This window comes from Leucopleurus acutus, assembly GCF_964270905.1.
Source record: "Leucopleurus acutus genome assembly, chromosome: 11".
Taxonomy (NCBI): domain Eukaryota; kingdom Metazoa; phylum Chordata; class Mammalia; order Artiodactyla; family Delphinidae; genus Leucopleurus; species Leucopleurus acutus.
The window spans coordinates 6,597,309-6,612,166 of record NC_139152.1 but is presented as its reverse complement, the minus strand read 5'-3'; the positions used below and the strand labels follow the sequence as shown (position 1 = coordinate 6,612,166).

At 51.6% G+C, this 14,858-nt stretch overlaps 1 protein-coding gene across 1 annotated transcript in view; it reads left to right on the top strand.

Annotated features, from left to right (window-relative positions):
- The first annotated feature begins 748 nt into the window (after window positions 1-748).
- Window positions 749-14,858, top strand: part of VWF (von Willebrand factor) — a 136,653-nt gene continuing 122,543 nt past the window's right edge. Inside the window, exons 1-5 of the mRNA XM_082849290.1 lie at window positions 749-869; window positions 2,031-2,085; window positions 3,550-3,714; window positions 13,363-13,465; window positions 13,747-13,955. Of these exons, the coding sequence (XP_082705416.1) occupies window positions 2,031-2,085; window positions 3,550-3,714; window positions 13,363-13,465; window positions 13,747-13,955 (532 nt within the window). The 5' untranslated portion in view covers window positions 749-869. The remainder of the gene's footprint in view (window positions 870-2,030; window positions 2,086-3,549; window positions 3,715-13,362; window positions 13,466-13,746; window positions 13,956-14,858) is intronic.

Sequence of the window (14,858 nt, the reverse complement as noted above, 5' to 3'; positions counted from 1 at the left end):
GTGTATATGGTGTGGTGTGTGTGTGTGTGTGTGTGTGTGTGTGTGTGTGTGTGTGTGTAAGGTCAGGGAGGAGTGAGGGCAGCAGAGGTGGTTGGAAGTGTCTTCGGGAAGAGTTCTAGCATCTGACGGTCCAGCCATCATTTCAGAAAGGCCTGGAATAGTGACCAGGCCCCTCATCTTTAACTTGTCCATTCTCTGGCCAGGACCCACACTGACAGTTCCCATCAGGGCTGGAACCGGATCACTCGCACCTAGCGGGACAGGATGCATCAGCTCTCTCCTTCCTCTAAACACGGCTGCTAAATTGGCTCAGGCTGAGGTGTTTTTCCAAACTTCCCTGGAGTCTGGCCCTGGAAACTGGATCCAAAAGTTCAGTTGCTCCAGTCTGGATTCTTCCCTGTCCTGCACTGGCCTGCCCCGGACAGCCAGCCTTCCTGGTCCTGCCGTCTGTGGGGCACTGTCTGAGGGGGGACCCGCGCCTGTGTAGGGGCGCCAGGAGGGCCAGGCAGCTCCTTAGGGCAGCTGCTAGGAAGCCTCCCACCAAAGCGTTCAAAGCCTTATCGCCTTGGAGGTGTTTCTAATACCATTTCCGTTCATTGTTTCCTCTCGGTCATTAGGAGGAGGCCTGTCCCCTGTGGTGGCAGCTCACAGCTATTGTGGTGGGAAAGCGGGGGCTGACGGACGTCACAGCTTGGGCTTTATCTCCCCTCGGCCCAGGGTGTCCACAGCACGGGGGTCACTCACCAGCAAGACAGTCCCAAGCCACAGAAGGTCCTGGAGAGCATGGCCTAGGGCTGGCGGCACCACTGCGGAGGCTGAGTTTCCCGAAGGACCTTGGGGTCACCCGCAGTCCCCATTTGCAGGGGAAGGTATGGTCTTTGGGGAAGAGGGCTGGCTCATAGTGGGAGGAAGATGCAGGACTGATCCTCACCGCTGGGGAGCTGGGGTTCTCCATCCCTGGACTAGCTTGCAGGGTGATTCACAGCCAGGGACCCTCTAACGCTACCTCCTCCACTTGCCTCTGGAGGTCCTGTGGCTGCCTACGCTACTGCCTGGGCTTTACTGCTTGTAATACTTGACCAGATGGGACAGGAATGAGCTCTGCCCTCACCTCTGGGTACCTTCTGGAAGCAGCCTGATGTACCTGTGTGTTGGGCACCTGCTCCAAGACCAAGCCTTGGCCATATCAGACATTAGAGTGTTCCTTCCACAGATACATCATGGATGGGGTTTTCCTCTCCCTTGTTTGGCTGGATGGGGCAGTGGGTGGTAAGGGAGCTCCCCACCCCCAGGGAATCTCAGGTGACAGACTGCACTTAATCTTGCCACTTTTGCAGAGGAGGGAGCTGTGGCCGGGGCCCTAGGGGATTCGGAGTACGCTGGGCCAGCCAGGGTCCGTTGTCCTTTTCTGGGGCGGCCACACCACAGGGAACCTTGCCCACCACCCAGGGCTGCTGGACTCCTGTCTATTTATCAGATCAACTCAGCAAATGTTGCCTGAACACCTCCTGGGTGCTGGGCACTGTGCTGGGTGCTGGGATGGGAATGAGAGAGGAGTTGGTGTACATTGTGGGTGATTGCCCAGAAAGCCTGGTTCCTGAGTGTTCTCAAAGCCTGGTGCCCATGGTAGGAGCAGAAGCAAGACAGTTCCTACTCCCCAGTTTGCTGCCGAGCGTGAAAGGATGAAGAGGAGGAGGGAATGAGGTGCCCCTGGCTCTGAGCGGCCGCGGGAGCTCAGGGGATGACACCTGGGGGCGGGTGGAGGCCAAGGCAGGGCTTTTCCTCTCTGTGTGCAGCAGGGACCACTGTTCGGGGAAGGATGCCCGGGGTCCTGGATCACAGTGATTGTTACTCTTCGGCCTGGCCACAGGCTATTTTGGGGACCAGCAGTCCATGTTTAAGGGGCAAATGAGAGTGATTCTCTTCTCTTGCTTGAAAAAAATTCTCCCTACTTCATGCATGGCCAGGAGCACATAGCGGCCACCTGTGTGGCCAGCGATCGCGAGCTCAACTCTCCTGCTTCTCCTCAGATGATCCCTGCCAGGCTCACGAGGTTGCTGCTCGCTCTGGCCCTCACCTTGCCAGGTAGGTACAAAGGTGCTGCTGCCACTCTTCACTCCTGCCTCAGGGCCATTGGGAACCACCCCCTGCCAGGGATCTGCAGGTGTGTCTGGAGCCCACCTGTGTGCCCAGCCCCACGTTCGGCTCATGCTGGGGCTGCCGGAGTCACTGGCTCCCTGGTTAATTCCTCTTATGAAGGTTCTGCAGAGCCCACTGCCCTGGACTTGTGTTTCTCAAGGACCAGGTGCCTGTAAATGTCTTCTCCAATTGGGGAACTAAGAAGCACCAGGGCCACACAGAACAGTCCTGTATGCTGGGGATGGAGGATGGAGAGGAAGGAATCCAAGACTTGGGAAGATTATTAGATTTAGAATGGATTGTGGAGCTCATCTAGTTGTACAGGTGTACATCTGATAGTACCAATGCAGAGACTGAGGGTCAGAGAGGAAAAATGACTGCTCCAAAGTCACACAGAACCCAAATCAGAGGCCAGCTCTCCTTCACTGTACAACACTGCCCTCCTTCCCGCACTGAGATGCTGAGTCTGTGAAAGGCAAGGGGGACGCTTTTCTGATCCTAGTCTCCATTTAGATGACTAGGCCAGCAGCATCCAGCCTACTGCTCACAGGTTAGTCTGGGGCAAAGTGTACATCCGTCATACCCTCTGCATCTTCCCGCTAGGTGTGTTCTGTGCCAGGGGAGCTAGAAAACTTAGAGATTGACAGCTGTGGTTTCCACCTGCCAACACACACACACACACACACACACACACAGTGTGAGAGCGGCAGGAGATAGCATATGACCCTGCAGGAGTCAATACTTCACAGATTCTGTGTCAGGCACACAGGTTGATCTGTTCAGAATTCAATATATTCAAGATATCCCAGTAGATGAATGTAGAAGGATGCTCAGTACAATCTATGTACATATCAGAAAACTGGGAAATGCTAGAACCTGTACCAAATACATTTAGAGGCAAAGTATAAGGCAGCCACCGAAAATGTTTTGGAAGTATGGCACGATACATTCTTTACACTATATTGAGAAATCAACAGGTTATAAACAGTTTGCTCCGCATGCTGACAAATTTGCAAAAAATCTGTAAGTGTATATACACAGGAACATACAAATAAAAGATAAACGCTAAAACGTTAACTCTGGTTACTGCTGAATGTTGGTTACAGATGATCTTAATTTCTTTTTGTTATTCTTCCATAGTCTCCCAATTCTCTCTAATGAGCACGCAGTACATTTAAAATCAGTGGATGTGTGTCATTGAAATGAACGGGTCTCCTGGAAGGCAGCTCCTCCATTATTGCCGAGTCCTGGGTCATATTCTGGGGCTGAAAGCGACAGCTTTATTGTCGTTGAGGATGGAAAGTTCTTCCCCGGAGCCTAATTTCTAACAGACGCAGCCTCGTTTCTACCCGGCTGCAGTGGTTTGGGCTGGTGGTACCAGCTGTGCTCACGTGTGGCCTTTCCCTCCAGGGGCCCTTTGTGGAGAAGGCGCTCTTGGCAGGTCGTCGATGGCCCGATGCAGCCTCTTCGGAGGTGATTCCATCAACACCTTTGATGAGAGCATGTACAGCTTTGAGGGAAGCTGTAGTTATCTCCTGGCGGGGGACTGCCAGACACACTCCTTCTCTCTCATAGGTGAGTCCGGGCCCTGAGGGGAGGAACTCAGAGGCGGGTGGGGAGGGGGGACAGCAGAGCTCAGCCCTGGCAGGTGAGGGCCTTGGGGATTGCGGGTTGGGATTTCCTACTCTTAGGACAGTGCCTGAGCGGAGAGCATGGTGGGGAACGGCCTCTCCATGACGTGGGGATTCCCTCGGCTTCTCGCTGGGCCCCTACCCATGGGAGCCTGGTGGATGGAGAGAGTCTTCGTGCTTCTCCAGTGGTTGAGTCTGTCGCTCTGGGTCCAGGCAATGCTCTGGAAGCCCCAAAGCATCGAGAGAATCGATGACCCAGAAGGTGGTTTTTAATAGCAAAAGCCTGTAGAAAAGGGAAGGAAGGTTGCATGTTCTCGCTGGAATTCAGAGTATCAGCTGATGTCGAGCACCTCCTGTGTTCCTGGCCAAGTGCTGGTATCATGCCCGTGTTATCTCTGCCCCTGTGCAGCAGCTCTGAGATGTAGGGGCAGGTACCATCACCCCCCTTCACACACGAAGAACTGAAGCCCGAGGAGGTTGCACGATCCTCCCAGGTGCTGACGGATAATAAAGGAAGAGCTGGCTTTCGATCCTGGGCTTGTCAGGAAGGAGGACCTTTCTTCTGTGTTAAGGAGAGAGGGCACTTTCCAAGGCTGGGAGTGGGGCTGGAGGCAGTGATGGAACACTGTGGTTCGGTGACCTTCACAACAATTAATGAGATGTGTGTGGTGCATGAATGAGGGACGCAGCAAAAACCAGCAAAGGCGACGGAGTCCTTAGCCTTGGCGCGGCGGGGCGTGTGGAGGGGAGATGGCAACGGACAGACCTACACTGTTACAGCAAAATTTTTCGTGACAATAGTTATAAGGAGAGCGAGGAAAACTTTACTCAGGACGGACCAGTGCAATGGAGGTTTTGCAGTAGAGGGGAGAGATGGGCTCCACTCAGAATATAACAAAGACGAGTGAGGACTTACAGTCAGGGAGCTGGGTGTGGGCTGCTGGTGGAAAACGACTAAGAGGAAACATCAGGGATCAGGGGGAATTCTGGCTAAGCCAACTTGACAGGATTCTTGCTGAAGGGAGGCCAGGGTGATACGATGTCCAGGGTGGGTTACAAGGAATATGATCAGATACTGAGGGTAGGGGATTCTCGCTAAACTGACCCAGCAGGATTCTTGCTAAAACTGGACTAAGCAGGCCAAGGACAGAGTCCGTGGGGGCACCTAACCGAGGAGAGGGCTCGGAGGAGCCTGACTCAGGTTTGGTTGTGGACAGCTGGCCAAGGAGAGCATCTTGGTCAACACCCAGACCCTCACACGAGATGCAGGCTGTAGGGATCTTGAGGCGTTAACTCCGTCAGTCAGGAAGGATGGGAGCAGAACCCTCTGGGTCTGCCGCCGGGCGAGGCTCTGCTTGGTTGCTCAGAGCTGACAGCTGGCCTTAGCTCTGGGTTCTCCTGCTTCTTTTTTAATTAATTAATTAATTAATTCATTTTTGGCCATGCCACACGGCATGTGGGATCCTGGTTCCCCAACCAGGGGTCGAACCCGAGGCCCCTGCAGTGGAAGCGCGGAGTCGTTACCACTGGACTGCCAGGGAAGTCCCATGGGTTCTCCTGCTTCTCTGGCTACCCCCTTCCTGCCCTGCCTTTTCCCCACCTGCCCTGCCTCTGCTGGAAAACCTATCCCAGCGTGACTTGAGTAGTCTGAACTTCACTGCAATGCCATTTCCCCTACTCCTCCGTGAATCCCTCAGGGCAAGGACCATGTCACATTCATCTCTGTTTCCTTAGCTCCCGGGGGTCTCTGTCATCACCGAACGGGGGATCCAGGAAGCGCGGTGCTCTGCTGTACCGAAGAGCTGGCTTCATGAACAGCACGTTGTGCCGGACCTTGGAGGAGGGGGTTTTGCTTGGGCAGAGAGGACCGGGAGGATGCCCCATTCAGGGGGGACAGCAGGAGCACAGGGAAGGCTCTGGAAAGGGTGTATGTTGGGGCCGTGCAGCCCAGTGGGGAGGTCCTTGTGCTGGGAGCCGTGGTTCCCTGTTTCCAGCACGCCTCAGGCTCACCTGGAGGCTGGTTAAAACAGATTGCTGGGGTCCTCCATCCCTCCCACCCCGCCCAAGGTTTCTAAGTCAGTGGATCTGGAGCGGGGCCTGAAATGTTCATTCTTAACAAGTTCCCAGCTGCTGCTGCTGGTTTGGGGCCCCAAGTTTGAGAAGCACAGGCCTGGGGAATAGTGGAGTGCAAGACTGGGTCACGGGGGCAGGCTGATGGGGCTGCGTCTTGCTATCTGATGGGGGAGTTTGTTTCTTGATTTCGCAGGCAACGGAGGGGCTAGTGTAGAGCCTCAGCAGAAACTGGTTCTTTGCCAAGATGCTTCTGAAAGGGAGAGAAGCGGGATGCAGGGTGGCCTTGGCTGTGGTGACCAGGCGGGTGATGAAAAGGACCAGAGACACCCCTAGGGCATGATGAATTGAGGAAGTCATCCTGAATTCTGAACTCTGGGGACCCGTCTTGCTTCAGAGGCAGCAATGGAGGGAAAAAGCACCCCCTCACCTTCCCTGGGAAGCTGAAGGCCCCAGGCCCTTCCTCCGCAGGTGGTCCCAATGTTTATTTCCGTGGATTTCTCCACCTTAAAAGTCACAGTGCATTTGCTTTGCTTGCTTTTTAAGAGTCCACATGTGAGATCGTACAGTATTTGTCTCTCTTTGTCTTATTTCACTTAGCACAATGCCTCCAAGGTCCATCCACGGTGTCACAAATGTACCGTGGGCACTTGGGGGCATGTCTATCAAAGTCAGGGTAACACTGACCCCTCTGCCTCACATCCACGCGGGTTGGTGTCAGAAGTCTGGCCTCTCTGGCCATCCTTCTCTGGGTTTCAGGGGCCAAGGAGGAATGGAAGGGCTCTCTAGTTCAGAGCATCTCTGTGGGATACCCCCTCTGTGTCCTCCTTTTCTTACAATTTGCTCTTGTCAAGTGTCAGTTTTCTGGCAGGTAGTTGGCTTAAGTCAGGCTGTAGATCAATCCCATTTCAATGTAGAATAGTTTCATTCCCACCCAAAATCGTGCTGCTAACATCAGAGAGCATGGGCGGCTACTTTTTCTGTTTTTTAGGGGTGGGAGGGGGGTATTGGCAGGAGAGGGATAATCTGAGGAGCTGAGCCCGGCAGGGTGGGCTGGCACCGCTGCTCCGGGGGCCGGAGGTGCCAAGGGGCCCAGCACCCCTGGACGCTGCCTTTCCATCCTGCAGGCGCGGCTGTGCCCTCCCACACGTCTCTGCTCTATTGTTCTCCAATGACATCCTGTTTCCTCGCTTCTAAATCGCAAATTCCCGTTCCTCTCCCGTGAACCTTGTTCGCATCCTGGGTAAAGTGTTTGTGTCCGAGCATCAAGGGCCACCTGGTGCCAAGGCGAGGCCCCTTGTTCTGATGTCGGCTCCCGGTCCGGCAGGCTCCATCCAGGGTCCCAGGTCAAGGCTCCTAGCCGGCCAGCACGGGGACCCGGGAGAGACCTCGGGAGTTCTGGTGGCCCCTGAGCCACCCTGCGGGATGTGTCTCCCAAAGCAGCCCCGAGAGAGCCACAGACAGCCAGCAAGGTTCTGGTGAACTCCCCAGCGTGAGCCTCTGCCTCCCGATCAGCATGTGGCCAGGTCACTCCAGATCGCTGTCGTGCAGCTTTCGGACAGTGATCGCCTGCATCAGAATCACAGGAGTGGAGGATGGAGTGTTCGTTAGAAACACAGAGTAGTGACTCCCACACTCTAGACTCAGAGAAAGCACTCGGGTCTGACTCTGCTCCCAGCTGCCCCCTGCTTCCCTGAATGCTCCTCGCTCACCTGGGGGAGGCCTTGTTCCCTTACTCAGAGCCTCAGTTCCTGAATTCAAGAGGCCAGACTGGAGATGGGGCCGCGGGAAGAGCTTCCCTATAGCTCGCCTCTGGGATGGATGCCTTGCCCGTCTTCCGGCAGTTACAGGAAGTGCGGGCCTGCAGGTCTGCAGACCGTGGGAGCGTCCTCCCGCCCCGGGGCTCGCCGGCAGTTTCTTTTCTTTTTTTTTGGCCGCACCTCGTGGCTTGTGGGATTTTTAGTTCCCTGAGCAGGGATTGAACCCAGGCCCTCGGCAGTGAGAGCGCGGAGTCCTAACCGCTGGACCGCTGGGGAAGTCCGTCCCTGGCATTTTCTACTGGCTCATCTTCCTAATGGCTGCCCATCGTCAGATGCCCTCCTGAGTTCTGCAGGGAGGGAAGGAAGCAAATAAAACATAAGGCTGATGGAGAGTTCTGTCCTGCACTAGTGGTTAACTGAATCCTGAGCGCTCAGACGCCCCGTTAGGTGGCTTTGTGTTACAAAGGGGGGTTTGCACTTGGAGTTAGAAAACCCTGATGTGGGCTCTGCCCGTGTTAGCTGTGTAAACCAATAGTTCTCAACCAGGGTGATTTTTTTCCCCCAGAGGACATTTGGTTGTGTCTAGAGACATTTTAGATTGTCACAGCTTGGGGGGTGGGGTGGAGGCTAGTGTCATCTGATAGGTAGAAGCCAGGGATGCTGTTAATTATCCTACGTGCACAGAGTGGCCACCACAACAAAGAAGTATCTGGCCCGCAGTGTTAATAGCGCCGAGGTGGAGAGAGCCTGTTGTAAACTTGAGCCTCAGTTTCTCCAACTGTAGAATGGAGTCAGTATAGATCAGTGTTTTGCAAACTGAGTCACAACATATGGGTCATAAAATGAATGTAATCGTTGTAACCAGCATGAAAAAAAACTACGTGGAACAGAATAGAAGACATCAGAAAGTACCAGAGCGCCTGGCACAGGGTTAGGGTAGGAATGTTATGTGAACTGTGTACGGTGCATGCGCTGGGTCATGAAGTTACTGGCATTTTTACTCCACTTGCTGGGCAAAAATGTTCTTTTTTTAAATTTTATTTTTTATTGAAGTATAGTTAAATTACAGTGTTGTGTTAATTACTGCTGTTCAGCAAAGTGACTGTTATACATATGTATTCTTTTTCATATTCTTTTCCATTATAGTTTATCACAGAACTATACTGCATATAGTTCCCTGTGCTCTACAGTACAGGACCTTGTTGTTTAGCCACTCTCTATTTAATAGTTTGCATCTACTAACCCCAAACTCCCAATCTTTCCCTCCCCCGACCTCGGCCACCACAAGTCTGTTCTCTGTTTCTGGGAGTCTGTTTCTGTTTCTCAGGTAGGTTCATTTGTGTCGTATTTTAGATTCCACGTATAAACGATATCCTATGATATTTGTCTTTCTCTTTCTGACTTACTTCGCTTAGTAGGATAATCTCTAGGTCCATCCATGTTGCTGCAAATGGCATGATTTTATTCTTTTTTGATGGCTGAGTAATATTCCATTATATATATATGTGCCACATCTTCTCTATCCATTCATCTGTCGGTGGACATTTAGGTTGCTTCCATGTCTTGGCTATTGTGAATAGTGCTGCTATGAATATAGGGGTGCGTGGATCTTTTTGAATTAGAGTTTTGTCTGGATATATGTGAGCAAAAACGTTTCAAAGCCACTCGTTTAGATGGCCTCCAAGCTCCTTCATGCCGCCACGGTTTGCTTTTCTGAAGTCTCCTCCTTCCAAACGTCCCCTTGCTGCCCCTGCCTTGGGGGTGGAATTCCACAGGGTCCTGCAGTTCTGTCCTCACCAAGGGTCTCGATCCCAGCACCTCTACCCCCACCTCCACCAACGGGCTGCTGCCTTACGCAGTGCTGGGCTCTGGGTGCTCCTGGCAGGCTCCTCAGCTTCCCGATGCCATCGCTCCTGGGACCATGCAGAGCCCACCCTTCACATGCTTAAACCAGCCCCTGGTCTGAGTTCCCAGTCCCGTCATCACTCACCAGCTGTGTGACGGTGGGCAAGTGACACCGAGTGTCAGCTACCCGGTGGACCCAGGTCCCACGGGCTGTGGAGTCAGGCTGTATCCCCTTTTACCTGGAAAAGATGGGAGCTCCCATGCACCCCAACAGTGGGAGGCTCGGGGCTCTGTCACGTTCTCCTGGCTCCCTTTTGAATGACTTCCTGCTGGAGTCTTGGCTGGCCCAGCCTTCAGGTCCTTCCTTCATAGTGGTAGTGACCTCTCGGCTTCCCCACGGCACCTGTTCAGCCCTGCTTCCCGTGGAACAAGTGACTGTTGAGGTGATCTGACATCCTTGAAAGCCTTGAAAGCAACTTCAGGATGGTGGCTCACCCCAAGCTGCCTGATTGCAGGCAGCGTTCCCCACCCATTCTCCGGCAAACACCACCACCCCACCTCCTGCCCCACCCCTGGCTGGCTGCCTAGCTCTCTCAGGCTCCCTTTCTGAATCCCCATGATGGGAAGGGAGCACCTTTGAGGAGAGGTGCCCAGGGTCCCTCTCCTGTTTCCAGGAGGGAGATGCCTCCAGCTCAAGGTGATGTTACCTAGTGAGGCAGGGGCAGAACCCTCCAGCCCTCTTGAGCCTGGGGATGGACAGGAATTGTACTGGTGAGGAGGAGGTGGGTTCTGTGGCCGGGAGGAGACCCCAACCTCTTGGGCTCATTGTACCTCTGCCAGCAGGCAGGTGGTGAATGGGGCTCCCTCCAGGCTGGGGTGTGGTGGTCAGGGTCAGCCCCAGCAGAGGCCGGGAAGGGATTCAGTCTTTGGCCCACTGTGCATGTCGAGGGGCCGGGAAGGCTCCTGGGAGGGACCGCAAACTGAAGGCTCTTGCCGGGCTCTCCCATTTGTTCGCGTTTTCCAGCATTTTATTATGGAAAATTTCAAACATACGGGAAAGTGAAAAGAATAGGACAATGGACACCGCTATACCCACCACTCAGACTCTACCATTAACATTTGAGTGTATTTGTCCTATCACTTATTTTTGTTTTTCTTCGGCTAATTTCTTGCTGTCAGAAAGTCTGTTCCACTTTTGAAAGATTTGCTTGCTACAGAAACTGTTGGAAGTGAAAATGCAGTTTGGACAAGACTCCTCAGTGGGATAGGACAAAACCCTTCCCCGCGGTTGGCATCTCTTTTAACCCCTGCCAGCGTTGGTCTGGGGCCCGGCAGATTGTGGCTTGTGGGCTGTGGGTGGTCTCTGGGCCTTTCCTGATGGCCCCTGAGCTACTAACAGTATATCATTCAAGACTCTATTCTTAGAATGGGCTTGTTAGTTACATGCCACGGCCCTCACTAAAGTCTTACCAGAAACAAGTCTATTTTCTGGCTCATTCTGTGGTTCTGTGTGTGTGTGTGTATGTGTGTGTGTGTGTGTGTGTGTGTGTGTGTGTGTGTACCAGGTGTCGCTGTCCTCCAGCAGCCTGGGTCCAGCTCAAGCCCTGGTTGGAGGACACCTCCTTCCAGACCTCTGCTGGGCTGTCCTGAGACCACCCATCTTAGCTCGCTTTATCAGTGGCCCCAGCCGTGGCAGCTGCACGTCACGTCGACAGACCTTCCAAGCCTCCTGCACTTGGTTCCATAGACATTCTTGCCTTCTCTCTCTTTATTTTTTTTAAATTAATTTAATTAATTTATTTTTGGCTGTGTTGGGTCTTTGTTGCTGCATGCGGGCTTTCTCTAGTTGCGGCGAGCGGGGCCTACTCTTCGTTGCAGTGCGCGGGCTTCTCATTGTGGTGGCTTCTCTTGTTGTGGAGCACGGGCTCTAGGTGCGCGGGCCTCAGTAGTTGTGGCACACGCGCTCAGTAGTTGTGGCTCGCGGGCGCTAGAGTGCAGTCTCAGTAGTTGTGGAGCACGGGCTTAGTTGCTCCGCGGCATGTGGGATCCTCCCGGACCAGGGTTCGAACCCGTGTCCCCTGCCTTGGCAGACGGATTCTCAACCACTGCACCACCCCTTGCCTTGTCTTTTGCTGAGGAGCTGGAGCTACAGTCCCCTGACCCTTCCAGGAGCAGGCACATGTCCTCATTTCCAAGCTTAACCTTTCCACCTGGGTCCCCGTCCCATTTCTTCAGGAGCATGAAGGCGTGGCACCCCCAACGTTGACCCCTGTTTCTCCAGCATCTTCCGTCTCTGTCTTCACCGGCTGCCCTCATCTTCCCTACTTCCATCAACTTCTCAGTCTCAAAGCCTTGAGACGCGGACCACACTGTTCCTTCTGGATCCCTCATCTCCTGTGGCCACTCAGTTATCTTTGAAAACCCATAGCCCAGCACAGGCGCCTGTTCTCCGGACAAGCGGTGGGGTTGTTAGGTCTTCATTAAGCTGCAAAAATGTCTCTTCCTGTTTTCCGGCTTTCATGTCAACCGCCATCACCCTTGCCTCTGCATTTGCCCCTCACGACGGGGATGGCAGAGGCCATCTGATCACGTGTTCGGCTATTCAGACATCTCTAATGGCAACATCTGTGTCCTTATTAAGTTCCCCGCACGGAGAGCGGCATTTTACCTGTGCTATCTCTAAACCTCTCCCAGGGAAGCGAATTCAGTACAGCGAGGAGACGCACGAATCTCCATTTTATTTATTCTTTTTAAATTTTTACCAAAGTACAGTTGATTTACAATGTTGTGTTCACTTCTGCTGTATAGCCAATTGACTCAGTTATACATGTATATGTATTCCTTTTCATATTCCTTTCCATTATGGTTTATCATAGGATATTGAATATAGTTCCCTGTGCTCTATAGTAGGACCCTGCTGTTTATCCATTCTATATATACCAGTTTGCATCTGCTAATCCCAAACTTCTAATCCTTCCTTCCCTCCCTCCTCCTGGCAACCACAAGTCTGTTCTCTATGTCTGGGAGTCTGTTTCTGTTTCATAGATGGGTTCATTTGTGTCATATTTTAAATTCCACGTGTAAGTGATATCTTATGGTATTTGTCTTTCTCTTTCTGACTTCGCTTAGTAGGATAATCTCTAGGTCCATCCATGTTTCTGCAAATGGCATGATTTTGCTCTTTTTTATGACTGAGTTGTATTTCATTATGTGTGTATGTATATATATATATATATACACACACACACACACAACACATCTTCTTTATCCATTCATCTGTTGATGGACATGTAGGTTGCTTCCACTTCCTGGCCATTGTGAATAGTGCCGTAATGAACATAGGGGTGCACGTATCTTTTCGAATTATAGTTTCGTCTGGTTATATGCTCAGGAGTGAGCTCACTGGATCATATGGCAACTCGAGTTTTAGTTTTTTGAGGAACCTCGTACTGTTTTCCACAGTGGCTGAACTACTTTGCATTCCCACAACAGTGTGGAGGGTTCCCTTTCTAAGAGAACATTTTAAATAACACATCGCAGTGTTCCTGTCACCGGTAACCACGTTGTGGCTTTGATTCACTGCCTTAGAATGCATCCGACTCATGCTTATTTTATCTTTATACTTCGATTGTAAACTCCCAGAAGGAAGGGGTCAGAATGTTACATTTCTCTTTTGAGAAATATGAGAGACTACTAGAGGGCTATGTATTCAGAGGCACACGATAACCATTTTTAGATGAATGGAAAGATGAGTGAGCCAATGAGATTGTTAGGGACATTTTTGTTGCCCATCTGTTAGATCTTTGGGGGGAGTTTTCCACTGAGATAAGATTATAGAGATGATGATTATAAATAAATGTATTCACTTTTTTGGGTAATAATTGCTACCCAGTTTAAATCATTCTTTTCTCTTTCAGGGGACTTCCAAGATGGCAAGAGAGTGAGCCTTTCTGTGTATCTTGGGGAATTTTTCGATATCCATGTGTTTGTCAATGGTACTGTGCTGCAGGGGGACCAGAGGCAAGTCAGAGCCCAGAAATGTCAAATTAGAAGGGGCCCTGATAATTCCCCTGTACTCCCCCATCGTCTTTCGGATGAAGCAGCAGGGCCCAGAGAGAGGAAGTAGATGTGCCCAGAGGAAGTGAGCAGGGTGTGCAAGAGGGGGGTGTCCCAATGCTTGGACTAGGCACACAGCCTCTGTTCCTTGGTCTGAATCCTGCAGCGTGGTTGGGTTGAAGGGTGGAGGGACATCCAGAAAATGGATGAGAAGGCCACTTCCTGAGTTCCTCCTGTCCTTCCAGGGTCTCCATGCCCTATACCTCCAAAGGGCTGTACCTAGAAACTGAGGCTGGGTACTACAAGCTGTCCAGCGAGGCCTACGGCTTTGTGGCCAGGATTGATGGCAGCGGCAACTTTCAAGTCCTGCTGTCAGACAGACACTTCAACAAGACTTGTGGGCTGTGCGGCAACTTTAACATCTTTGCCGAAGATGACTTCCGGACTCAAGAAGGTAGGCTTTTCTGGCACACCGTTTCCCAAGCACATGGCTGTGCTGTCCTGCTCACCAGTCTTCACTATGACTCTTCCCCTGGCGTTCCAGCCTCCCCAAGTCCTCAGCTCAATTTATCCCACCAGCCTTATCTCTTAGTGTTCTACTTCGCTGCCTAGACCCCCCATCAAACCAGATCTTGGGGGCTCCTCAGACCCGACGTTGTTCAGCCTTGAATTCCCCACATGGCAGATGGTTGATAAATGCTGGATGGTTTGAACAGATCCTCCTGAGCCACTGTGTTGGAACTTTGAGGATGAAATCTATAAAGGGTGGTCCAGTGGTTAGGACTCCATGCTTCCACGGCAGGGGGCCTGGGTTCGATCCCTGGTTGGGGAACTAAGATCTTGCAAGCCACACAGTGTGGCCAAAAAAAAGGGTGTCCTCTACACTGTCCAAAAAGGCTAGTTTATGTGGATGTGCGTGCGTGTGTGTGCTCACAAGCAACAGGAAGTAATATGGACAATGTGAAAACCACTGCTAATCTTTATTCTTCTTCTGATAATTTCAATTACATAAACATTTAAGTAGGGATGTTCTTTTGCAAAAGCTGAACATTTGTGTATAAGTTCTCCTTCTTTTTTACGGTTAAGGGGTAAGTGTGTAGAGAAACAGCTGATTATTCCTTTCATTGGACTGGAGAATAGTAAGATCATTTGTTGCTGTCTTTGCCAGCCCTGATTTCTTAAACTTTTTATTGTTCAATATGTACATTTGAGGCTATCAACTTTCCTTAAATACTGCCTTAGCTGTATCACACCAACTTTGATAGGTAAATATTTTCATTTTCATTGAGTTCTATGAATTTTCTATTTCCATTTTGAGTTTTTTTTCAATCTATTAATTGTACTTAAAATTTTTAAA